This window comes from Amblyraja radiata, chromosome 9 (assembly GCF_010909765.2).
Source record: "Amblyraja radiata isolate CabotCenter1 chromosome 9, sAmbRad1.1.pri, whole genome shotgun sequence".
Lineage (NCBI taxonomy): Eukaryota > Metazoa > Chordata > Chondrichthyes > Rajiformes > Rajidae > Amblyraja > Amblyraja radiata.
This window is the reverse complement of record NC_045964.1, coordinates 13,105,080-13,131,435: the sequence shown is the minus strand read 5'-3', so window position 1 is coordinate 13,131,435 and position 26,356 is coordinate 13,105,080. Positions and strand designations below refer to the sequence as shown.

General features: G+C 43.9%; 1 protein-coding gene across 4 annotated transcripts in view; it reads left to right on the top strand.

The window, feature by feature from the left end:
• capn3 (calpain 3) overlaps positions 1 to 26,356 on the top strand; it is a 97,975-nt gene that overhangs the window by 60,336 nt on the left and 11,283 nt on the right. For 3 of the 4 annotated variants that reach the window (XM_033026696.1, XM_033026695.1, XM_033026698.1), the window contains 9 exons: positions 568 to 728; positions 1,879 to 2,048; positions 6,809 to 6,820; positions 9,162 to 9,370; positions 10,482 to 10,518; positions 17,714 to 17,806; positions 20,800 to 20,877; positions 22,426 to 22,483; positions 26,232 to 26,293. In XM_033026696.1, coding sequence (XP_032882587.1) covers positions 568 to 728; positions 1,879 to 2,048; positions 6,809 to 6,820; positions 9,162 to 9,370; positions 10,482 to 10,518; positions 17,714 to 17,806; positions 20,800 to 20,877; positions 22,426 to 22,483; positions 26,232 to 26,293 — 880 coding nt within the window. The remainder of the gene's footprint in view (positions 1 to 567; positions 729 to 1,878; positions 2,049 to 6,808; positions 6,821 to 9,161; positions 9,371 to 10,481; positions 10,519 to 17,713; positions 17,807 to 20,799; positions 20,878 to 22,425; positions 22,484 to 26,231; positions 26,294 to 26,356) is intronic. The other variant, XM_033026697.1, reaches the window with a different exon arrangement.

Below are 26,356 nucleotides of genomic sequence, written 5' to 3'. Positions count from 1 at the left end.
CGGTAAAAACAGCAGAGAGAATCACCGGCTTCCCACTGCCCTCTCTGGAGGATATTGCCACCTCAGCAGAGCCACTAAAATCATCAAAGACTCCGCACCACCTTTTTGAACTGTTGCCCTCTGGCAGGCGTTACAGGTCAGCCAAAACACGCAGTTCCAGACTCAGAGACAGTTTCTTCTCCAAAGCAATCTCCACACTCAATATGAAAAGACACTGAGTATTATTCATGCTGCACTCTTCCATGCTGCTACCCACCTTGAGCTTTACTATCACCATGTGCAGTACTAATTACTTATTTATCTTGATACCTAGTTTTAACATTGTTTTTAAATTGTGTCGTGTGTTTTTATGTTTGTATATTATGCACCAATGGAGTGGCAATAACAATTTTGTTGCATGCAGTGCTTACAACGACAAATAAAGGCATTTCAATGTCAATGTGATGGTCAGCGTGGGCCGAAGGGCCCGTTTCCATGCTGTATCTTTCAATCAAGCAGTCCTGAAGCTCCCAGTGAATGGTGGGATGTTGGATGGAACACTATACACTCTCTCCTTGCCACTTGCAGGATGTCCTTTGATGATTTCAAGAGGAACTTCACAAAGCTGGAGATTTGTAACCTGACGCCGGACGCACTGGACGATGACAAGCTCCATAAGTGGACGGTCTCCATCAATGAAGGGCGGTGGGTAAGGGGCTGTTCCGCTGGAGGCTGCCGGAACTATCCAGGTGGGTTCTTACTCAACTGCCTGTCGTGCCTCTCGTTCCCCCCTCCCTCCTCTCTCCCTGCCACTTCCTACCTGTTCCTCCTCCACAGTTATCTTTCACTGTTTACTTATTTTTGGAATGAGAGGAGACTGTATTCAACTTCCAAGTCTTGTGAAGGAGCTAATAATATTTTCTTAGTATTTTCATATCTCCTTATGACACGGGAGGACATTTTTACCCATCAGTCTATACTGGTTCAATGAGCCCCATTCACAGCTAACTTTTTCTGTGACCTATTCTCTCTGCATTCCCATCAAATCACCCCCAGATATTACATCCACACCAGGGTACATTTTCATTTACACTGGGCAACTAACGTATTGATGTGCATATCTTTGGATATGCCTGTAGGTAACTCATGCAGTGACAGAAGAATGTGCCAACTCAAACTATAAACGTATCTTCCTTCCCTGAAGCTGCACGATTGTCATTAAGAAGGAAATCAGGCCATGGATCCCGCCCAGAATAGTGATATAGGAAGTGAATCAGGGGCTCTCCAGCGCGCTAATGCTCCCGTTAGACAGTGTGGTCCAATGATGGAGTGTAGCCGACCTATTCCTGACAAGAGCCAGACAGCAAAATGGGTGCCTGATGCACTCAGATAAGAGTTGTGGGTACTGCCTGAGGAAATGCCTGCACTGGGTCTTTGTGGACAATCTGATTATTTTTCTGATGCCAATTTTATTGCTCTTGGTTTCCTTTTTTTCTGCAATACTGCTTATGTTTTATTATGTGTTCCCTCTCATTCTCCTCCTTCCCCAGTTTGTTTATTCCTTTTTTTCTCAGACTTAGACTTTGCACCATCTAGACTTCCCTTCTCGGTTCCATCTCCAGTATTTTGTTCTCTTTACTTCTAGACTCTGTGAGAACAGATCACCAGTGACAAATCGTTTAAGAAGGAACTGCAGATGCTGGAAAATCGAAGGTAGAGAAAAATGCTGGAGAAACTCAGCGGGCGCGGCAGCATCTATGGAGCGAAGGAAATAGGCAACGTTACGGCCCGAAATGTTGCCTATTTCCTTTGCTCCATAGATTCTGCCGCGTCCGCTGAGTTTCTCCGGCACTTTTGTCTACCAGTGACAAATCATTTTCCCTCCATTCTTCATTTCAGACACGTTCTGGACAAATCCGCAGTACCGGCTGAAACTATTTGAGGAGGACGATGATCTGGATGACAATGAAGTCCTCTGCACGTTTGTGGTTGCTCTGATGCAAAAGAACCGCCGTAAGGAGCGCAAGATAGGCGTCAGCTTTCACACCATTGGATTTGCAATTTACGAGGTAACTTCCGAAGATAAAGTTCAGACAAATTTAGGAATCAGACGATGAACTCATTCCATTCATGATTGGCGCAATCTTGGAAAGAAAGAGGAGTCAAAGGAAATCCAAAAAATGAACATCTGGAATAAAATCAGCAAATGCTGGGAAGCATCCATGGAGAGAGAATCAGACAATGTTTTAACTCGGGCATCTTTCATTTGAAAAGGAAAGCAAAAGGCTGTTTATTTAGATAAAGGATCACTCATGCCTAAAGCCCCAGGAACATGAGATGACTAAGATAGACACACAAAAAACGGGAGTAAGTCAGCGGGGCAGGCAGCATCTGTGGAGAGAATGAATGGGTGATGTTTCGGATCGAGACCCTTCTTCAGACTTTGGGTCTTGGCCCAAAACGTCACCCATTCCTTCTCTCCAGAAATGCTGCCTGTCCCGCTCAGTTATTCCAGCTTTTTGTGTCTATCTTCAGTTTAAGTCAGCTCCTTCCTACACATGAGATGACGAGCCTGACAACTTGTTTGTGTCATGTTAGATGTTCTGTGTGAACCCCATCCCCCCCTCCCTACCATCAGATTTCTTTCCCAGCCACAGCACTGAAGTGATCCTTAACATGGTCACAAACCACAACCATCTTTATCTAGTTAGTGACAAGAATCCTCCCTTCCTGTTCTTGTGCTTGAACCCATGTTCAGCCATGATCATATTGAATGGCGGTGCAGGCTCGAAGGGCCGAATGGCCTACTCCTGCACCTAATTTCTATGTTTCTATGAAGGATGTGACAATGCCCTCCTCTTTCTCACTCACCTGCTTTTTATCAGCAAAGCATCTGAAAAATCAGTCTCCAAGAGGCTCTCAACCACCCCATCCATACCACCCATCATCAATAATTTGTATCCAGTTGCTAGTCTGACTTCCAACACCATATCTCTGTGCATTGGCTCAACTTCCACCTTACAATATTATCTATCTGCTCCTTGTACTACATCTTTTGCTGAATCCCTCATTTCCTTTCCTAGAGACCTCATAATCCAAGCGGGGTTTCTTGCCTGGAGACCCCACAATCCACAAACTGAGTTCGGCCAGAACTCCGCCACCATCACCTGACTTGCACCAGGCCTGATTGTTCGTATTCCTGAGCTAGGCCAACCTAAATTAATAAAAAGGAGCAGGGAGGTTTTACTGCAGTTGTACAGGGTCTTGGTGAGACCACACCTGGAGTATTGCGTACAGTTTTGGTCTCCAAATCTGAGGAAGGACATTATTGCCATAGAGGGAGTGCAGAGAAGGTTCACCAGACTGATTCCTGGGATGTCAGGACTGTCTTATGAAGAAAGACTGGATAGACTTGGTTTATACTCTCTAGAATTTAGGAGATTGAGAGGGGATCTTATAGAAACTTACAAAATTCTTAAGGGGTTGGACAGGCTAGATGCAGGAAGATTGCTCCCGATGTTGGGGAAGTCCAGGACAAGGGGTCACAACTTAAGGATAAGGGGGAAATCCTTTAAAACCGAGATGAGAAGAACTTTTTTCACACAGAGAGTGGTGAATCTCTGGAACTCCCTGCCACAGAGGGTAGTCGAGGCCAGTTCATTGGCTATATTTAAGAGGGAGTTAGATGTGGCCCTTGTGGCTAAGGGGATCAGAGGGTATGGAGAGAAGGCAGGTACGGGATACTGAGTTGGATGATCAGCCATGATCATATTGAATGGCGGTGCAGGCTCGAAGGGCCGAATGGCCTACTCCTGCACCTAATTTCTATGTTTCTATGTTTCTAACTCCTGATCTACCAATACCTGGATTTCACAATTCCTACCCTATCTTTTCATTGCCTTAACCCTCACAATTTCATTAACCCCTTCAGCCCAATGTCCAATTCTGGTCTCTTTTGACACCAAGTTTATTAATGATATCTAGGCTTTGCAGCTCTTGTCTTTCCTCCTCCCCTCCTTTAAACTAAGCTTTTACTCATATATGCAGGTATGAAACTGTTGTGAATGAAACATTCCCGATCAGGATCTTTGTACATTTTACATTTTTAAAGATGTTCTTTTTTTTTTCACTTAAATTTTTATTGATTTTTAAGAGATATTTTCAAAACAGTGCAACACCATCACCATAATTAAACAAAGTAAGAAAAACAACAATCAAAATAAAAAAATAAGTAGATGGGGGGGAAAAAAAAAGAAGTAAATAAATTTTAAAAATTGGAACAAGACCGTGTGGTTCACTTACCAAATTAAAAAAAGAAAAACCATTACATTGATTAGTTATCTGGAGATAATTCAACATTCATACAAACATACCATCTAGTTCTATATAACGCAATTTTCCCATATCTAGTTCGGCATTTATCTAATTGATGTCATGGCTCAAATAAACAGTCCATTTTTCCCAGATCTTCTCAAATGAATCCTCCTTGACTCTCAAGGAATATGTCAATTTCTCCATATTAAAGATGTTTCGCACAATTTCTAACCACTGTTCCTGTTTTGGACTTTTTTCATTAAGCCACTGCCTGGTAATGGCTTTCTTACTTGCTGCAAGCAAAACTTTAATCAAATATGTATCTTCTATTTTTACACTATCTTTAATACGCCCCAGATACATCACAGGGCAGGTATTTGGGATTTTATAACCCAAGATATTATTTACAGCTGCATTAACATTTTCCCAGTATGGCCTTATCTTTACACAGTTCCAGAAAATATGCGAGTGGTCTGCCTCCGTACTCCCACACAGCCTCCAACAGTGTTGTTGGACAGCAAGTTGTCTGCTTTTTTAAAGCTGTTCTATTAATTCAAGTAGTTCTTATTGTTAGAACCAAAAGGTTTAACTAAATAGAAATAGAAATGACAGGGAGAAAGAGACTAAAATAATAAAGAAATTCTGATCCTACCCAGCAGATTGGACAGCATCTGTTGTAGATAAGTTACCTACATTCGGAGAATTCAATGTTCATACCATTAAAACTGTAAGCTGCCCAAGTGGAATATGAGGTGCTGTTCCTCCAGTTTATGTGTGGCTTCACTTTGGCAATGGAGGAGGCTCCAGCCAGAAAGGTCAATATGAGAATGGGAAGGGGAGTTAAAATAGTTTGCAGTCGGGAGATCCAGTATCCAGATCCAGTCTATGCTAGATTTGGCGAACGTTTCGCTGAACACTTGTGCTTGGTTCTTCAAGGGCTCCTGGATCTCCTGGTTGCTAACCATTTTAACTCCCTTTCCCATTCCATATAACCATATAACCATATAACAATTACAGCACGGAAACAGGCCATCTCGACCCCTCTAGTCCGTGCCGAACACATAATCTCCCCTAGTCCCATATACCTGCGCTCAGACCATAACCCTCCATTCCTTTCCCATCCATATAACTATCCAATTTATTTTTAAATGATAAAAACGAACCTGCCTCCACCACCTTCACTGGAAGCTCATTCCACACAGCTACCACTCTCTGAGTAAAGAAGTTCCCCCTCATGTTACCCCTAAACTTCAGTCCCTTAATTCTCAAGTCATGTCCCCTTGTTTGAATCTTCCCTACTCTCAGTGGGAAAAGCTTTTCCACGTCAACTCTGTCTATCCCTCTCATCATTTTAAAAACCTCTATCAAGTCCCCCCTTAACCTTCTGCGCTCCAAAGAATAAAGCCCTAACTTGTTCAACCTTTCTCTGTAACTTAGTTGCTGAAACCCAGGCAACATTCTAGTAAATTCCTTTACTGACCTACCTGTCTTGGGCCTCCTCTCTTGACAGAGTGAGGCCACACTCAAACTAGAGGAACAGCACCTCATTATGCTTGGGTAGCTTACAACCTAATGGTATGAACATTGAATTTTCCAATTTTGGGTAACTAACCTACAAACCCGGCCCCCTTCCTTGTGTCCCACCTAGGTGCACAACCATTTATCCCCTCCCCTTCCTCTTCCATGTGTTTCCCTTCCTCTGGCTTCACATTTCACACTTCTAGTTTTATCTATAATTTGCTAGGCTTTGTCCTGCCCCATCTCCCTTGAAGCTTTCTCCACCCCCGCCCCCCATCCCACAACAAGCAGTCTGAAGAAGGGTCCTGACCAAAACAAGTACCTCCAGAGATGCTGCCTGACCCGCTGAGTTACCCCAGCACTTTGTATCTTTATTTGTAAGCCAACATCAGCAGTTCCTCGTTTCTCCAAGGTTTTTTTAGTTCATTGTGATTGTAATGTAATGGAGGAAATTCTACTCCAGTTTTCAAAACTGCATGTTCACCTTTCCCCTGAGATCGGTGTTGGCTTCCTTACGGTCGGTGAATTGCACCACCATAATCCCCGCTCAGGGAAATGGAAATCTACCCCAGCAGGCAGGTCAGATATTGATCTTAACTGGGTTGGGTTTAAATCCATGCCCAATGCAGCAACATTCTTCACCTTCAATCAAAGTGTGGAAATGTGGGAGTCTTTTTTACAAATCTGTGACAAATCACAGATTATTAATTTGTCGTCACTCTTCTACAGGAGGTGCTGACAGGCTGTCAGACCTAGCCAGGTCATGCCTTCATGTGTGCCTGGACTGTGTGAGCAGGGCAGCTAATTGAGCTTGGACATCCCAGACTTGCTGTTCCTCCCCATTCACCACCCACACATTGCCGCACCAAAACTAGTGGTGCTGTAAATTTTGCCTTACAGATACATTCCCTGTGCTTATAAAGTTTGAGTATATATTTGCATGTTTTAGATTTTGATGGAAATGTTAATATTTGTCTTTTTTTTCTTTTTCTTAAAGGTGCCAAAGGAGGTAAATAAACAAAGGATGGCTGTAGATCGCTGCAACACGTTTGTTCTAATATTTGCGATTACAAGTTTTACGTGGCTCATTTGCTCTAACATGTTTGCAGTGCTTTGTTTCCTGTGTATTCTATCATTCAGTTCTGAAAGGAGTGTGTGTGTTTTTTTTAACCATTATAACATGGTTGTGTTTCACAAATAAACCCTCCCGAGCCAGGAATTATACCATATAATTATCACTCTGGAGCCACCGGTTTTTAGCCTGGCCCATCTCTTGAGCCCCTCAATAAATTTACATTTTAAATTCCCTAATTAGAGTCAAGAGTGATACAGTGTGGGAACAGGCCCTTTGGCCGAACATGCCTACACCAGCCAACATGTCCCAGCTACACAGTCCCACCTGCCTGCGCTTGGTCCATATCCCTCCAAACCTGTCCTATCTATGTACATGTCTAACTGTTTCTTAAATGTTGGGATAGTCCCAGCCTCATCTGCCTCCTCTGGCAGCTTCACCTTAAACCTTTGTCCTCTGGTCCTCGATTCCCTTACTCTGGGCAAGAGATTCTGTGCATCTACCCAATCTATTTCTCTCATGATTTTATATACAAAAATTTGCCTTTTTTAGTTGTAATTTTTCAATTTGCTGCAGGGAGAACTCTTCCTTCCATTTAGTTTTACTGTGTCATTGAACCATACAACACAGAAACAGGCTCATGTTTACATTGATCATCAATTGTCTACCGATAATCCATTTGCCAGCGTTTGTTCTGTATCTTTCTGTGCCTTGATGATTCAAATATTGCACAAATAGCTCACTATTGTTGTGAGAGTACCTGCCTCCATCGCCTTCTCAACCTGTAGTTTCCAGATTTCAGCCAACCTCTGGGTGGAAGAGAGCTTCTTCAGATCCCCTCCAAACCTCCTACTTCCCTGCTTCTTCCCCACTGTTATTAGAATGCTGCATTGTCCTCCCATAATCAAGCGTAGTCCCAATCTACCAATCTACCTCACTGTGCACCTTGCACACCTTGCACTTATTTTCTGTCAACTGCAATGCTATAATGTTGCAATACTGTATTCTGCACTCTGGTATGTTTCTCTTTGCATTGCCTGTTGTATTTGTGTATGGCTTGATTGTACTAGTATATAGTATGATTTGATTGGATTGCACACAACAAAGCTTTTCACTGTATCTCGGTAAATGTGATAATCATAAGCCAATGCCAATACTCATCTTAAACCTATACTCTCTAATCTTAGACACTTCTGTGGGGAATGGTTTCTTACTATCCATCCTATCTGAGCAGCTCATAATTTTGTATACCTTTATCAGGATCTCCCTCAGCCTCTACTGCTCCAAGGGAAATAACCCAGCCTATCGAGCCTTCCATCGCAAATGAACCAATCCATCACAGCCAAAATGCTGGTGAATCTCCTTCCACCATTCAATGCAATCACATCCTTCCTGTAGTATGGAGATCGAAACTGTAAACTATTCTCCAATTGTGTCCTAATCAATGCTTTATAAAGCAGTACCATAATTTCTCTGCTCCTAGATGCTTGCCCTGGATAATAAAGGCAAGTATCCCATGCACCTTGTTCATCACCTTATCTGCCTGTGCTGCCACATTCAAGGGTTTATGGATTTGTACATCAATGTTCCTTAATGCTCCCTGAGGCCCTTCCATTCATAATGTATGTCCAACACTGATTCCTGCAAAATGCTTCACCTCACATTTATGATGAAATTCCGTCTGTCATTGTTCTGCCCAATTTATCTGCTGACCAGTATCACCATTAGCATGCAGTTTTAGAACACCTGACTTGTATGCAGCCCAGAGTTTATAAACAAGCGAAGATAGACATAAAAAGCTGGAGTAACTCAGCAGGTTAGACAGCATCGCTGGAGAAAAGGAAGAGGTGGCGTTTTGGGTTGAGATCCTTTTTCTGAAGAAGGGTCTCGACCAGAAACGTCACCTATTTCTTTTCTCCAGAGATGCCGTCTGACCCGCTGAGTTACTCCAGCCTTTTGTGTCTATCTTCATTTTAAACCAGCATTTAAGATTCTGTCCTAGATATAAACAATTGTCTGGCAGATGGAATTGCTGGTCACTGCGGAGTGCAGACATCTTCTGCTGACTGGGAACTTGATTCACAACTGCATTTTTGACCTGTGAGATGCACCTGGAATGAACAATTCTCAGATATGGATCCCTGCCATTACCTGGGAAGTACCTGTATTATTCTTGTTTTGATTGGTGACTTGGCAGTGGGAAATGTTGCTCTCCAGCCAATCCTGCCAGTCCTTGGAAAAGAATGTTTAATTTACTTTGTTCCTTTTCCTCCCCCAGATGTACAGCAATAAGCAACATCTTCCCAAAGATTTCTTCCTCTACCAGGCCTCCAGAAGCAGGTCAAAGTCATACATTAACCTGCGGGAGGTATCACAGCGCTTCAGGCTACCCCCGGGTGAATATGTGATCATCCCTTCCACGTACGAACCGCACCAGGAGGGCGAGTTTGTCCTCAGGGTCTTCTCAGAGAAACAGAACCTGTCAGAGTGAGTGACCTCTCACCAAGCACAAGCGGGGACCGAGACTGGGAGGGGAGCAGCTGAGGGAATTGTTGGCCAGCCGTCCAGACTAGACCGATAAACCCACTGTCTGCTCCGGCCATAATGAGAGTCTGTTTGTCCTCATCAGAAGAAGAGTGTGTTTTCCAAATGCAAATTACATTGCATTTGGAATGCATAACATTCCAAACACATGGCATTGGACATTGCAGTGACTTGTGGAACACCCCAGACTCCATTTATACCTCACGCTACCTCGGTAAGGCCAGCAGCATAATAAAGGTCGAGTCGCACCCTGACCACTCCCTCTTCTCCCCTCTCCCATCAGGCAAAAGGTATAGGTGTGAAAATGCACACCTCCAGATTCAGGGACAGTTTCTTCTCAGTTGTTATCAGGCAATTGAATCATTCTACCACAACCAGAGAGCAGTGCTGAACTACTATCTACCTCTTTGGTGAGCCTCAGACTATCCTTGATCAGACTTTGCTGGCTTTACTTTATTCCCTTATCATGTATCTATACACTATGAATGGCTCGATTGTAATCATGTCTTCCTGCTGACTGATTAGCACACAACAAAAGGTTTTCACTGCATATGTGACAATAAACTAAACTGACACCACTTGGAAAAACAGAATCACCTGATTTTAGATGCCTTTTCTGCCGACAGGGTCTTGTGCATAGAACTGATTTTAAAATTGCAGCTTCTGGAGATCTGAACTGAAAAACAGAACATGCTAGACGCACCTAACAGGTCAGATAGCAGCTATGGAGAGAGAAAGTTGAAAGATCATCAACTTGAAGCGTTAACACTGTTTCTGTGCATTCACAGATGCTATCTGACCTGCTGAGTATCAGCAGCATTTTTAGTGTATAATTTGCATAGTTCATAGTACTGTAACCACACCAAATTCAACTGCATGTTAGTAGATGTTGCTGCTCTGACAATGGGCCCGCCTCATGTTTACAAACCTGAGAAATCATTGGGTAGTGAGAGCCTGTCTCCAGAAAAAATTAATACAGTTTAAAACTGGAGGAAATTTGGAAAAAAATATTTTATTCCCAATAATAAATATATATCTGATCTATTGATTTCAGGGAAACTGAGAACCAGATCATAGCCAACAACCCTAAGGTTAGTACCATTTTTAATTCTATTCATCGTTTTACCTTTGAGTAACCTTACTATATTATTTATGAAAGTCTGTTTCTGATCATCTCAGTGACAGATCCCATTCTGATGTTCACCCCCTTTTTACTTCTGAAGTTATAGCCAACTAATCCTTTAAGGCTTTGCCTGTTCTTTCGTTTGAGTGGAAATGCCACCAAGCTTCCTCCAAAGTTAAGCCAGTAGATCAGAATAACCAGGGCAGACGGTTTTAGTTTGCTTGCTTGCTGGGGTAATGCATTCTCCCAGTATGCATGCATCTTCACACCCTCTTCATGCTAAATTCTTGCAACAAAGGATTTAGGGGATTAAATTGTCAGGGACTAGGACCTGAACTGATATCCCCATGTCCGGACTGTGTGGATCATACATGTCATTTGGTTGAGCAGACTGTCCTAACCTGGACTGTGGATGCACCATCTGACAATACTTGGCCAATCCCATTGAGTGAAGCCGAATTTACTGAATAGTGAAAGGCTCAGATAGAGTGGATGTGATGTTTCACTAGTGGGAGAATCTTGGACTAGAGGTCACAGCCTCAGAATTAAAAGGAGTTCCTTTAGGAAGGAGATGAGGTGAAATTTATTTAGTCAGAGGGTGGTGCATCTGTGGAATTCTTTGCCACAGAAGGCTGTGGAGGCCAAGTCAATGGATATTTTTGATTAGTGCGGGGATCAGGGGTTATGGGGAGAAGGCAGGATAATGGGGTTAGGAGGGAGAGATAGATCAGCCATGATTAAATGGTGCAGTGGTCTTGATGGGTCCTGATGGCCCGAATCTGCCCCTATTACTTCTGATCTTATCATTTTGTATGAAGCCACAGTACATTTGCTGTGGAATTTGCAAGTACCCTTTGGTACACAGGAGGGAGGGGGGGGGGGGGGGGGGTGCTGATGTGGTTGGGTGAAACATGTGGGGAAGGGGGGCTGATGTGGTGGAGCAGGGGGGGGGGGGGGGCTGTTAGGACGTATTGTTCGGTAGTTTGAATTCTCCAACAATATTAAAAGTGATCTCGGAGCTTGATGTTGATGCTCACTGTCCACAACAGCAAAAGACCCATTTCCCAGAGCCGACATCTTTTTGATGTAGTGATGAGGTAGTTTGGAGATACAAAGGCACAGCATTTCGTTCAGACCGAAAGGTCTGAATGACAATAAAGGAAATCTAATCTAATCTAATCTAACAGTGTCGTCCAGTTCCCTGCTTTGCTTCCATGAGCTTTAGATTTAACACACTTTAGATTTAACACATACGGTCAGCAACCTGTAAAGTCCAAAGAATCACGATTGTATCATTCTCAAAAAGTGGACATTTTCCAAAATCGGGGAAATATTTTCCTCAGGTGGATTTTATAATTTTAGCAGGCCAAGTGACCATGCCATGCAGTAATTGAAGTATGCTTAGTCTTAAATGTTTTCACCCGTGCCTGATTCACACTCCTCTGTCCACTAACCCAAGATAAAATGTAACCCAAAATACACAAGAAGTATTCAGAATTGATGATATTGCTGAAACTATCTGCCCTGTCCTCTTCCAGTTACTTTCCATGTTCTCTCTAACTGGAGAAAGGTACAAAATGCTGGAGCTACTCAGCAGGCCAGGCATCGTCTGTGGAGAACATGGATAGGTGATGTTTCAAGTCGAGAAACCCTTCTTCAGATTGATTGCATGGGGTTTAGGCGGGGCAGGGGGGGAGTGGCTGGAAAGAGAGCTGGAAGAGAGGAGGGGCAGACAGAACATGGCCGGTAATAGGTGAACACATTCAAGGAGGTTTTCCTTCCACTGGCTTCACAGTTTGCAACTTTTCTATCCTTGAGCTTCAAAATTCGCAGTTCTTTATCCTTTTGGGCTCACACCTGTCTTTTCTTCTATGGCCTTTGTCCAACAATCTGCCCATGGAATCCCCCTCGTCTCTGTTCACCTATTAGCAACCATGCTCTGTCCTGCCGTTCCTCTTTTGCAGGTTCCTTTCCAGCTTCTCCCCCCCCCTCTGCAATGTCTGAAGAAGAGTCCTGACCTGAAACGTCACCTATCCATGTTCTCTTGAGATGCACCTGTTACTCCAGTGCTTTGTGTCTTCTTTGGTAAACCGGCATCTGCAATTCTTTGTGATTACATTTCTCTCTAACTGGTCTTTCTTTCCCCTCTGCCTAACCATCTTCTATCGGCTCAAAAAAAGGTGCGTGAGCTGCTGTTGTCTGTGCATGGGGTGTGAAAACACTTGGACAAATCCGGTACTCTGAGGGGAATGCTGCGCACCTGAATGGAGAGCATGGAAGATGCAGTGGGAAAGATGCCATTAACTTGCATGCATCGACCGGGTACATTCAGGTGCGGGATCGTCCTCTGCAGTGACAAAGCCAGAATGAATGTGCCGATAGCGGTGGAATGTGCTCGGGATTAAGCTCAGCTTGTCAATTCCTTCAGTGCACATCCATGGAAAACTTTCTTCTGTCCTGTTATCTATTTAGACTCTTGAACAGTACAGCACAAGCCCATGCAGAACATGATGCCAAGTTAAACTAATGGAGTAATCAATTCTTAAAGCACAGAAACAGGCCCTTTGGGCCAAATTCCCCATGCCCACCATGATGTCCCAGCTACACTTGCATGCATTTGACCCATATGCCTCTCAACCTTTGCTAACCATGTACTGTCCAAGTGTCTTTTAAATGTTGTTATAGTACCTGCCTCAACTACCTCCTCTGGCAGCTCGTTCCATATACCCTCCATCCTCTGGGTGAAAAAGTTGCCCCTCAGGTTCCTACGAATCTTTCCCCACTCACCTTAAACCTATGTTTTCTGGTTTGTGATTCCCATACTCTGGGATAAATAGGGATTCACCCTATTTATTCTCCTCTTGATCTTATATACCTCCATTAGATCATCCCTCATCCTTCATGGAATAATGTCCTAACCTACCCAATATTTCCCAATATAGTTCAGCACCTCAAATACTGGCAACATCCTCGTAAATCTACTCTGCCTGCACATAATCCATATCCCTTCATTCCCTTGTGCTTATCCAAAAGTTTCTTAAATACCACTGCTGCATCTGTCTCTATCACCACCCCTGGCAGCATGTTTTGCGCACCGCACCAAAAGAAAACGCCCTGCACACCTCCTTTAAACTTTGCTCCTCTCATCTTAAACCTATGCCTCTAGTCTTGGACATTTCGACCCAAGGAAAAAAGGTTATTTTTGTGAACTTAATCACAGCTGGATCTTACTTGAATCTAAGGAGGAGACAATCCATAGAGCATATGAAAACACTAGAAAGTTAATGGGGTTGATATTATGTAATAATGTAAACAGGGAATCAGTGGCCTATTCTGATATCGCACCGCATTGAAACATAATGGGCAGGATTTAAAATGGGCTGCTGGTTCATTATCGCCCTCCTTAGATTAATACCTAGAGTAGGATTCTACTCAGCTGTTGCCCAGTATCTTCTCTGGGTGAGTTATCCCCCAGGCTTACAGCATAGAGAATGCCGAGGCTGCTTGCACTAAACCTCAGACATATTGGAGCTACTCATGACTTTCTGCAGTCGTGTAAGATGGTGATTATTTGAGAAATAAAATTCAGGATAGATGTAAAAGGGTCTGCCTTTTCACCGTAACCCATTTTGCATTGTCGTACAAGCTTAAGATCTGTCTCAATGTATACAATCAGCGGACTAACCCAAGCTTGTTGGTTTATGCCTGTTTCTTGGATGGATTGTGTGTCTCACAGCCAATCTGCGTGTTTTGTGTGCATCATTTTTATCCTACATGGTGGTCAAAGAAATCAGTCCTGGAACTCGTGGCTTCAGTCCATCTATGAACCAAGTGGAGGGGAGTAAATTGCTTATTTTCCAGCTTTTAAGGTGCCTGGAGACCCACCCTGTTCTGTCATGGATTGATTGCATCACACATTCTCCAGCTATCTTGTTTATAGGCCCATCGTTTCTGAGTTTCCAGCTCCTGCAACTTAACCATAAGCTCCCACCTCTCTTCCTCCCATTGGCATTGATGTTTTTGTTCATCAGCCAGCAGAGGTCGCTGTCCCCTCTTGGGAGCTGGCTGTACCCTCTCTCCATGACACTAAGCTCAGAGAACCATCTTTCGGACAACAGGCAGCCCCGGGTAATGAAAAGGTTCGGATCCTGGGAACTGTTCTTAAGTCAGAAATGAACAAAAACAGTGTGTGGGAGAGGATCACATAAACAACTGTGATGGGATAGCGAGCAGATGCTGGAAGACCAGCCACCAGCCGATCTCACTGACAGTGAGTGAGTGAACGCATCTTCCCAGTACTCTCAGCTCGATCCAGCCTCCATCGTTGTGCCTCAGGACCAAGAGTCACGGAATTGCCCCAACCCCACCTGCCAGTAGATGCCTGTAACCTTACAGCAGCCGGCAAATCCAGCCACATTCATCCCGCCAGTCTCCCAAACATTTATTTGTATGTACAGGGTGTCCATATGTCAGGTGTTCATAATTCGGGGGAGACATGCGGTCTCCAGACTCCTCAGTGGGAAAACCACTCTCCTCTTTCTATCAACTCAATCTTACAAAATGCTAAACAAAGACTTTATTCTTCCAATGTCATGCCAAGGGCTACCTAAATTGTAATCCACAAATCTTACTCCAGCACAAGTACCAATTGTGTCCTTCCACGCAACTTACACTTCACCTGTCAGATACAATTTCCCCCTTGTCCTGGCCCTAGTGGGACATAATCCTGTAGTGCCAGATGTGGAACTATTATGCTCCTGTGTCTCACGGTGGACCCCTCCATCGCAGAAAGGCTTATCAGACTTGGCCTCCAATTGTTCAGAGAACCCTATCCTCAATTTGCGCTCACTCATGCAAGGGTGGGGATTGGGATCCTAGTCACATTCTTTTTGCGCTCTCTGAACAAGGACAGTTTAGGTTATTTGTAGCAAGCCTCGGTGTTGACTTGCCCAAATCAGCTGAGGCCAGGACTGGTATCAAATCTGGGATTTTACTGGTCTTTACTGGCTTGCAGCACCACCGAGTCAATTTAACCATGGTGGCTGGACAACTTGGATCCATTTCTCTCACTGAGGTAGCTGGAGGGTGGTCGAGTTTAATGCCTCTCTTGGACAGCTTTGCTCCTGGTTTCAATTGTTTCAGTTAATGTTCCAGTTGATTATTATTGGTCAGGACCACTTGTTAGGATATAATTGCATACTTTCCTTTCTTTAAGTTTTGTCATATATTGGATTTTACAGATGCTTCCTTGAAGGATCATTTATTATTCTGCACATTTCAATTTAAATTGTTGCTATGTCCCCTTCATAATATACAACTTTAGTCATAATGTCTTCTTAGTAGTTTTATAAAAACTTGTCCAATAAACCTCTTCCCTCATAATTGCCATTTGAACAAATTCATTGCTGCATTTGTCAGAGTGAAGACAATGTTTGCAATAATAAAAAACCCCAAAGATAATAGATGATGGAGAAAATCAATTCTAGGCATATTTAGAGCATTGTAAGTAAGGAAGGTTCATTTGGAATAAAAGTAGGCAGAGGGATTGAGTTGTGAAGCTGAGTGAAGGCTGGGAAGGAGTTCTGACCGATTACCCAAGGAGAGTGGAATAGAGGGCGGGTATAGCAAGAGGATGTAACCTTTGTGAAACAGAGGTAGGGTAGGCAGATATCATGTAGGGAGGAGGGATTTGAAAATGAAGAGCTGTTTTGAAGACAAGCCTCATGGATATGTTGAGAAAATCTTGGCAGCTGTAAGGACAATGACGGTGTGGACCAGGCCAGAAGGTGGTGGGTGTTACTTGGGAAGGGAAACAAAGGCAAGGCAGTTCAGGTTGGGGTTCATCAGGACAGTAAGCTTGTGCCCCCTGCGGGTTTATACCGAGCTGAAGCAACATTGATGGGGGAAGCTGCCCGGATTGTGGTCTCGGTTTCGCCAACCACAGATCATCTCAGGTCAGCTGTTCCAGGATTGAGGAGAAATGTTGGGACCGAAGCAGAAGTGTAGGGGGAATGTTAGCTTACAAATGAATCTGGATCGCCATAGACCTGCAGGTATTGGTGGGGGGTGGAGGGATTGGGGTGGGGGGAACTATTCTGCAAAGGTAAGGTGGGGACCAAGGAGACAGACTTGGAGATGATCATGCAGGCAGAGGAAGATCCAAGTAGGAGATACAGGGGGGTATTATAGACTTTTTTCAGTGCTACAAGAGAGTAAATGTTGGTGCAGTATATAGTAAGTAGGAGGTGGCAGAGAGCCTCTACTCACGCTAAAGGCTTGCCCATATATCCTTACATTATACACACACACTTCCATGGTAGCCCCTTCTCCTCCCATACGCTGCATCTTTGAATCCACAGAATACTTCCTGCTGGTTTTGAGTTTCTCGATCCAAATCAATCCCTGCAGAGCCTGGGGCTAATTTTGTGGACATAGACACAAAATGCTGGAGTAACTCACCCGTTCAGGCAACATCTCTGCAGAAAAGGAATAGGTGACGTTCAGGTCGAGACCCTTCTTCAGACTGAAACCTTCTTCCATATCGACCTGAAATGTCACCTATTCCTTTTCTCCAGAGATGCTGCCTGACCTGCTGAATTACTCCTGCACTTTGTGTCTAATCAGCATCTGCAGTTCCTTCCCACGCGCGTTAATTTTCTGAAAGTGAGAGGTGCTGTAAAATGCAGAGGCTTCAGAGAAAAAGAAGAGCCTACAGGATGTCCACTTTGTCAAGCCCTTTCCACACACAAAAACAACCCTTCTCAAGCCAGTAGATAGTCTGTAACATAAATGAACAAAGGTACTGGAATTCTGTCTCGCTTTCTGCCCCCTCTCTGCACTACGCCCCACTCCCTTTGCTATGAAACATGGATCGTTGCTCAGGTTCCACTTTTCTCCTCACCAGAGTCGATTACAATTGGTGAGTATTGGCAGGCGGAATACCTCTTCCATTACCCAGTAATGCCAGGGTCAACAGTGGCGCAGGCTTCATGAAAAAGTCACCCAGCACAGAGTAATGTGAATGGGTCTGTCTCACTCCTTTGGCTCACTTGGCCATTCAATTGGTGGATCTTGCTTAATTGTACCTTCAAGGCACCTGTCAAACCCACACCATGTCTCCACGTTCATCAGTATCTTCACTAACCACTCACTCTCTCCTCTAGCCAATCATCTTTGTTTCTGATAGAGCTAAGGGCACTGGAGACTTGCAGAGGGAAGAGAGGGAGAAAAGAATGGAAATCAAGAAAAAGATCAAGGTTTCTTCATGTGCTAGCATGACTTGCTGTTGCATACATTTATTGAAACGCTCTGCACACCTCCTTTCCATGCGTCAGGTGCTGCCACAACAACTCCAGATGCTTGTGGATGGGAATGCACTAAAGGTTTGACAGGGTTCAGGAGCTTGACATGACAAGCAGCTTAGTATGGTGTTTCCAGATATAGCTGAAGGTAAATTACTGGCAGAGCAGTGGGAATTTCTGGGAAGTGGAAGGGAAAAAGGGCTAATGATGAATCACATTGCCACTCCAGACGCTTGTTCAATGTCATCGTACGTTATACCCAGCCTTACCGACAAGACCATACCCCCAGACAGTCTCACTGACAATACTAGACACCAGCCAATCTCATTGACAATATCAGAAACCAGACAGTTTCACTGGACAATGGGTGGCAATGTGTGGCCGTGATAGTTGGTTACAGAGAGGCAGTTTTGATTAGCAGATGGGGAGGCCTAGTGACAAAAGGGTATCAGTTAATGAAAGAAGAGTGATTGCAAAGCTGTAGGGAGGGATATGGTGGAAGGGGGACCAGAGGAGGAGAAGAAAAATGGGGAATTGGGATAGAAATGGAGCATACATTGGAGGGGAAATTACCAGGGTGACCGGTGAGATGGTGAGAGAAATGTGTGCTCATTGGGGTGGGGGAAGGTCAGAGAAAAGAGAAAGATGGGTGTTATAGGCCCCGACCATGGGTGACCAAGTGGAAGAGGACTGAACTTTGTTGCCTTCCCTCACAGTGGGAAACGTTGATTCCGCTGTGGGGGATGTTTTTATGTTTGATGTTAAATTCTATAGTGTTGTGTTCATCTTATTTGTGTGCTGCATGGTAACCCAAATTTCACTGCACCAATTGGTGTATGTGACAATAAATGTCTGTACTGTACTGCACCTGAAAATTGAGAATTCAATGTTCAAGCTATCCAAGTGGAATAGAAAAGGTGCACGTGAATCCTTGTCTCGCCAGGGAGGGCTGCTGGATGGAAGTGAGAGAGGAGGTTTAGGGTCAGATGTTACCTCTCCTGTGGATGCAGTGGAAAGTGCTTGGGGAGGGGTGGGAAGGGTTAAATCAACCAAAGAGTTGCGAAGGGAATGGACTCTGGAAAGCAGAAAGGGTGGGGATGGCAAAATGTGACTGGTGGTGGGATCACGTTGAAGGTGATGGAAATCTGCGATTTTTATGCTTTGGATGCAGAGGCTGGTGGGGTGAATGATAAAGTCCAGGGGGACTCTATCCTTGTTTTGTCTGGGGCCTGTGGGAGCGAGAGCAGAGCAATGGGACAAAATGGGAGCCACTGTTGAGAGAAGCCATGTTTACTGAAGAAAGAGGACACCTCGGATCACAGATGTCTCATCTTGGAAGCACATCTGGCAGAGACAGAGACAGAGACATTGAAAGTAAGGAATGGCGCCCAGGTAGTCTCATGAACAGGACCAGACAGACAGACTCATTGACAAGACCAGACTTCTGGAGACCTTACTGAAAAGACTATCAAAAACCCTCAATAGCATCACCAACAAGACTGACTCCCAGACTGTGTCACCAGTGAGATCTGACACCTGAAACTGCGTCCACTGTTGAAACTGAGAACAAGACAATCAGAAGTGCAAACTCAATTACAGGATGATTTTTAGTGGTGTGCTGACAGACAATCAGGTGCTCTGTTAATAGCTTGTTCAGCAAAGGGGATTTTGAACGATTGGTCCATCCTTCAGCTCTTCATCCTTCAGCTCTTCATCCTTCAGAGTGTGGACATAAATACAATTGAATAAAACAGGAGATTCGGTCTGTATTGAAGCAGTAATAGGAAACATATCAGCGAATCTGTGAAGGGGTTTGCATGTGGTGAAGGAGAATTAAGATCCTATAATTTAGGGAAAAGCAAAATCATCGACACAAACGGTATCCTGATGCTGGTGTGCTAAAATGAGTTTGTTTTGTCAATGGCTAAGTGACAGAATGAAGGGAGTTATAGTTGACTGAGGTGAGGTCAAGGTTTGTTTGAAATATTAACAGAACCAGCCTTACACTATAAAGTGTGCTTCTAACTGCGTGAGGCTTGTGCTACACAGGAACATGCCACACATGACCTTGCTGATGGTTGGTATTGGGCTGACATTATTGTTGGCTGAGCCCTACAGGCCTGTTCACAGGGTCAGGTAAATGGGAGCTCCCTCTTGCTAAACCCACCTGCTGCTGTCCTCAAGCTTTTTACTTATCAATAGACAATAGGTGCAGGAGTAGGCCATTCGGCCCTTCGAGCCAGCAACGCCATTTAATGTGATCATGGCTGATCATCCACAATCAGTACCCCGTTCCTGCCCCATATCCCCCGACTCCGCTATCTAGCTGTCTCTTGAAAGTATCCAGAGAACCGGCCACCACCAGGCAGAGAATTCCACAGACTCGCAACTCTCTGTGAGAAAAAGTGTTTCCTCGTCTCAGATCTAAATGGCTTACCCCTTATTCTTGAACTGTGGCCCCTGGTTCTGGCCTCCTCCAACATCGGGAACATGTTTCCTGCCTCTAGCATGTCCAAACCCTTAACAATCTTATATGTTTCAGTAAAATACCCTCTCATCCTTCTAAACTCCAGAGTGTACAAGCCCAGTCGCTCCATTCTCTCAGCATATGACAGTCCCTCCATCCCGGGAATTAACCTTGTAAACCTATGCTGCACCCCCTAATAGAAAGAATGTCCTTCCTCAAATTAGGGGACCAAAACAGCACACAATACTCCAAGTGTGGTCTCGCCAGGGCCCTGTACAACTGCAGAAGGACCTCTTTGCTCCTATACTCGACTCCTCTAGTTATAAAGGCCAACATGCCATTCGCTTTCTTCACTGCCTGCTGTACCTGCATGCTTTCAGACCTTATCTCAAACAGCTTTAGGTGCAAATGTCTTTTCGGAGTTGCCTAGGGAACCCTCACCAACTGCATAACCTTTGGTTTTATTTCCACCCATGGTCAGCCCTCACCAACAACAGCTGGGGAGGAGAATGAGGAAGATCTACATTTCAGCCGTATTTTCAAACAGCTTGCTGGAGAAGTAAGTATTTCTGTCTGCCAGTGGCATGTTGGAGTGTTTCTGATATTTTACTGGGATATTTCTATCCTCCCAAGTCAATTGGGGTTTATTGTCGTAAGCACAGGTACGTTGAGGTAGAGGTGCAACGAACCTCTTGCTTGCAGCAGCATCACGTGCAGATCAACACACAAAAACATAAATGATACATATATAACACAACATTTTGCAAGATAGTAAAAGAAAGAAGGTTGTGCAAAAAATGCCCCCAAAAAAAGGAAATGACAATATAATAGTACAAAACACAGCTAGGAAAAAAAACAAGTCCATGATAGTGCAAAAGATGGTCCACAGTGTTCTGTTGTCAAGGGAGAATCTGGACTGTGCAGGTTGGTTCAAAAACCTGATAGTTGTAGGAAAGTAGTTGTTCCTGAACCTGGAGGTGTGTGACTTCAGACTTCTCTATCACCTCCCTGACGGTCATGGTGAGAAAAGGACAAGGCCAGGGTTGGTGGGGACCCTTAATGATAAATGCTGCCTTCTTGAGGCAGTAGGGCTCCTGAGTGAGGTGCAGAATGAAATTCTCTAACTGGTTTCATGAATGTGGGACATTCGGAGAAAGTGGGGTGGTTCTTCAGGAAAGAGGAAGTATCGAGGAGATCATTTAAAGTCATGAAAGAAGCAGGGATCCGTTCCCATTGGTGAAAGGGATTCAGAACCAAGAGTCGTAGAATGGATGTGATTCATAAAGAAAATGTGGTCTGGGGAAAAGTTATGACACGAGTGAGATCTGGAGTGCAGTCTCAATGGGTGTAGTGAACGCAGACTCAACAATGGCATTCAAAGGGAAGTTGGGAAGTCTCTGAATATGGGGTGGATGGACTCCTGCAATATTCTGTCAAATAATAGCTCAATCTGTAAAAGGACAAACAGCTAATTGTGAATAAAATATATTGCTGAAATAATAAGGGGTGAGATAGTTCAAGAGTCCTTTAGTTACATGTTAGATCAAAGAGAAACAGTGTCCAAAGTTGTGGAGCTAGAGAATGTGAGCAAATGTACCCAGGAGGAGTAAACTGCAGCTGACAGTCATGGTGAGTGGCACAGGACTGGAGGGAGACCCCTGGTGTGAGCTACAACCACTCTTGACACAATGGAGGTTACTGTGGAATCACAAGAGACTGCAGATGCTGGAATCTTGATTAAAAAACAAAGTGTGTAGGAAGGAACTGCAGATGCTTGTTTAAACCGAAGATAGACACAAAAAGCTGGAGTAACTCAGTGGGACAGGTAGCATCTCTGGAGAGAAGGAATGGGTAACATTTCGGTTTGAGACCCTTCTTCTCGACTCGAAATATCACCCATTCCTTCTGGGTGGATGGACTCCTGCAATATTCTTTCAAATAATAGCTCAATCTATAAAAGGACTAACAGCTAATTGTGAATAAAATATAAAATATATTGCTGAAATAATAAGGGGTGAGATAGTTCAAGAGTCCTTTAGTTACCTGTTAGATCAACGAGAAAAGGTGTCAGCAATACCATCTCAGGCTATTCTTTCTTTCACTGCAGGACATGCAGATCTCTGCAGCTGAACTGGTGAGCATCCTCAACCGCATTGTTAAAAAACGTAAGTGCTACTTAAGAAATGTGGACTCCTTCAGCAACAATCTTCTATAGCTTGAAGGGTTATATTGTACTTGTATTGTGATATATTCCTTTAAGAGAAAAGATAGCACCCACTGGGCTACAGATTGAGATCAGCAAGAACTTGCAACACATCAACAGGGTTTGCACTGATGACATTGACTTCAACCAGTCATTACACAAGGAAGCTTGACACCACTGCTCTATGATTGTGACAATTAATCCTCTCTCTCTTCCTAACAGTTAGGTGACCCACATACGATTCTAATAGCAGAAAATGGCATTCAGATGTTTCTAGATCAAACTTGCTGGTTATTTGAATCCCTGATGGGCCGCCCTATTTTCTTTAAGTTCTATTACCATCGTAAATAATATTTAACAATCACTCCAAGTTGGGCGAAAGATTGTTCTAAATACTGTACATGGCAGTTATTGGAGCAACATGAAAAAATACAGCGACAGTGCCCACTATTTGATGTCTCTAAAAGTCATACCTGGCACCCTATATCTTGCTTAATGGACCATTCAAACTGGGTGGAAGATTTTATATATGTTTGGTTTTAATTTTCCAGAATCGTCTCAATTTGGAGAAGGTTCTACCAGACTGAAAATTAGAAAATGCAATTCTTTTATTCAAAAAGGGAAGGAAACAGATGGCATGAAACTACAGGCCAGCTTAGCATCTGTCAGAGGAACATTGTTTGAAGCTAATAATGGAGATGTTAAAGTTGGACACTTAGAAAAAAAAAAGGGTCATCTTGCTAAAGCATAGTTTGATGAAAGTGATATTGTTTAGTTATTTTATTAGCATTCTTTGAAGAAGTAATGTGCTGTGGATGAAGGGAGATATACACTTCCAGTTGGGCTTATAGGACTTGATATTACAATAACTACTATAATTGGCACCTTACTATCTTGAGTGGGGGTAAGGGTAAAAACTCAATTGGAATCATCAGGTGGGCACCCTCCTTCCTTGGAGTTTCGTTGATAAGCCCACGACACCTCCAGAGGGCTCAACAGCAACACCTGGCATCCCAGGTGTGCTCCCCTCCGTTTTCCCCTCGTGCTGGTCACTTTGCAGCCCAGTTGGAGTCCTTCCTCTTCAGCCACAGCCAGCTGCTGCTTCGCTCGGCAGCGACGTGACGGCTTGCCGGAAGGCCTGTCCTCGAACTCCCATTCCCTTCAGGAGACTGGTTGTTGAAACTGGCCCTTCGGCTTAAAGGGCCTGTCCCACTTGGGCGACCTAATCTGTGAGTTGTGGCGAGTTTGCCCGTGACTCATACTCGCAGCATGGTCAACACGAGGTCGTAGGAGGTCTTCGTAACTCTCCTTCATGCTCGAGAGTGGTCTCCGCGTACTCGAGGCCTCAGCTAGGTCGGGGCGTTTTTCCAATATGTTAAAAAAATGCTCGTGAGTAAAAAAAGGTCGCCAGGGAAAAAAATCGATACTTTTTTACTCGTAGGTCTAGTCGTAGTAGGTCGGCATGTTAGTCGTAGGTAATCGAGGGTAGTCGAGGGTAGTCGTAGATAGTCTTTATCATAGTCGAAGGGAGGTCGAAGGAGGTCTTCTACATAGTCGAAGGAGGTCTTCAGCATGTCATTTTTTCAAACTCTTCTAAACTCGCCAATTAGGTCAGCCAAGTGGGACAGCCCCTTAACTTGCCTATGATGACCCACATGCCCCATCTACACTAATCGCATCTGCCTGTGTTTGGCCCATATCCATCTAACCCTATTCTATCCATGTACCCATCTAAATGTTTCTTAAACGCTGTGATATGTTTTGGAAAGTTCAACCTCATGATAGTATGGTTGCTAAACTTACCAATGGTATAGAGATAGGTAGGAGAGTAAGTGGTGAAGAAGACAGAGAGGTGCTATTGAAGCTGCAAGGGCTTTACATCGATGTGAGTGAGCAAAAACCTGGCAAATTGTGTATTTAGCAGGAACGTGTCAAATTCTCCATTTTGTCAAAAACTATTTAAAGTACATTGTCCAAATGGTGAGAAATGGCAGAGTTGCCATGTGCGTAATTCACAAAAGGTGAATATGTAGGTGGCAAGTAATCAGGAAAACTAACAGAATGTTACCGTTTATCATGGAGGGACTTTGACCAAACTCAGGAGGTTTTGCTTTCGTGAGACCACATCTGGTGTACAATATTGGTTCCTTTATTTAAGGAAGATGCTTAATATATTAGAGGCAGTTCAGGGGGTTACTGCAGTGATATCTTGATTAGGAAGATAGGTTGGGTAGACTAGGGCTGTTCCTCTGGAATTCAGTGTTAGAAGGGTCTTGATTGGTACAAATAAATCCCAAGGGCACTTGACAGGTGGAAATGGAGAGGATATTTGTTTTGGGAAAAATCTGGACATGCCCCTGTCCCACTTAGGAAACCTGAACGGAAACCTCTGGAGACTTTGCGCCCCACCCAAGGTTTCCATGCATTTCCCAGAAGTTGCAGGTGGTTGCCGGAGTTTGCAGGTAGTGGAAGCAGGTAGGGAGACTGACAAAAACCTCCAGGAACCTCCGGGAACCGCAAGGAAAACTTGGGTGGGGCGCAAAGTCTCCAGAGGTTTCCGTTCAGGTTTCCTAAGTGGGACAGGGGCATTAGACTCACTGCTTAAAAATAAGGTTGAACCACTTCAGGCAGAGATGAGGCATTTCTTTTACTCAGAAGTTTGTGCGTCTTTGCAACTCTCTTCCCCAGTAGAAACAGAATCATAGAATATTTTTTTAAATCTAAGGTAGATGGATTCTTGATAAGGGAGCTTCAGGTTACTGTGAAGATAGACACAAAATTCCCGAGTAACTCAACGAGTCAGGCAGCGTGTCTGGAGAAAACGAATATGTGACTTTTCGAGTCGAGATGCTTCTTCAGAAAGAGCGTCAGGGGAGAGGGAATCTAGAGGTATGAAAAGAACAAATTAGATCATCAAGGAAACGCTCCACCCTGACCCATTGAGTTACTCCAGCTTCAGCAGTCAAAGTGACTCTTGCATTGTCTCTCATTTTCCCACACTCCCCCACCTTTGTCGCCCTACTAGTGTCACTGCTGTCCTGCTTAGTTTTCTCTGTTTGTCTCTACTCATTATCACCTTTTCCACAGCTAACAATGGACCATTGTGGACTCCACCTTTCCTTGATCATCATTGCTGGCTTTAATTTGTTCTTTTTCCTACCTTTTTATACCTCTAGTTTCCCTCTTCCCTGACACTCATTCTGAAGAAGGGTCTTGACCCGGAATGTCACCTATTCCTTTTCTCCAGAGATGTTGCCTGACCCGCTGAGTTACTCCAGCATTTTGTGTCTATCTTCAGTGTAAACCAGCTTCAGCAGTTCCTTCCTACACATTCAATAGGTAACTGTGGGTTGACGGGAAGGTAGAGATGAGGTTGCAATCAGATCAGCCATGATCTTAATGTTGGTGGGGCAGGCTTGTTTGTTCCAACTGATTGGTTGGACACCAGAGTGTGTAAGAGATTGGCAATATGAGCATACATGTTTATGCTAAATCAGAATGAACACCTTATACAGAATGTAATGTATTAATTGCAACACCTCTCTCAGCCTCCACAAGTCTAAATGGGAAGTAGATTCCACATATTGCTGGTGGAGCAAGTTTGCTATATTGTTTTATTTTGGTCACTTTTGCACATTGCTCATAGATGTTTAATCCTTCACCTATCAATTTATCGACTCAGTATATTAATATTTTGTTTCTCCTTGCAGACAATATTAAAACTGAAGGGTTTGCTCGGGAGTCTTGTCGCAGTATGGTTGCCCTCATGGATGTATCCTTCTCTCTCCTCCACTGAACTCATTATTTCTTCCTCATATGTAATGGGTTGGAGCAG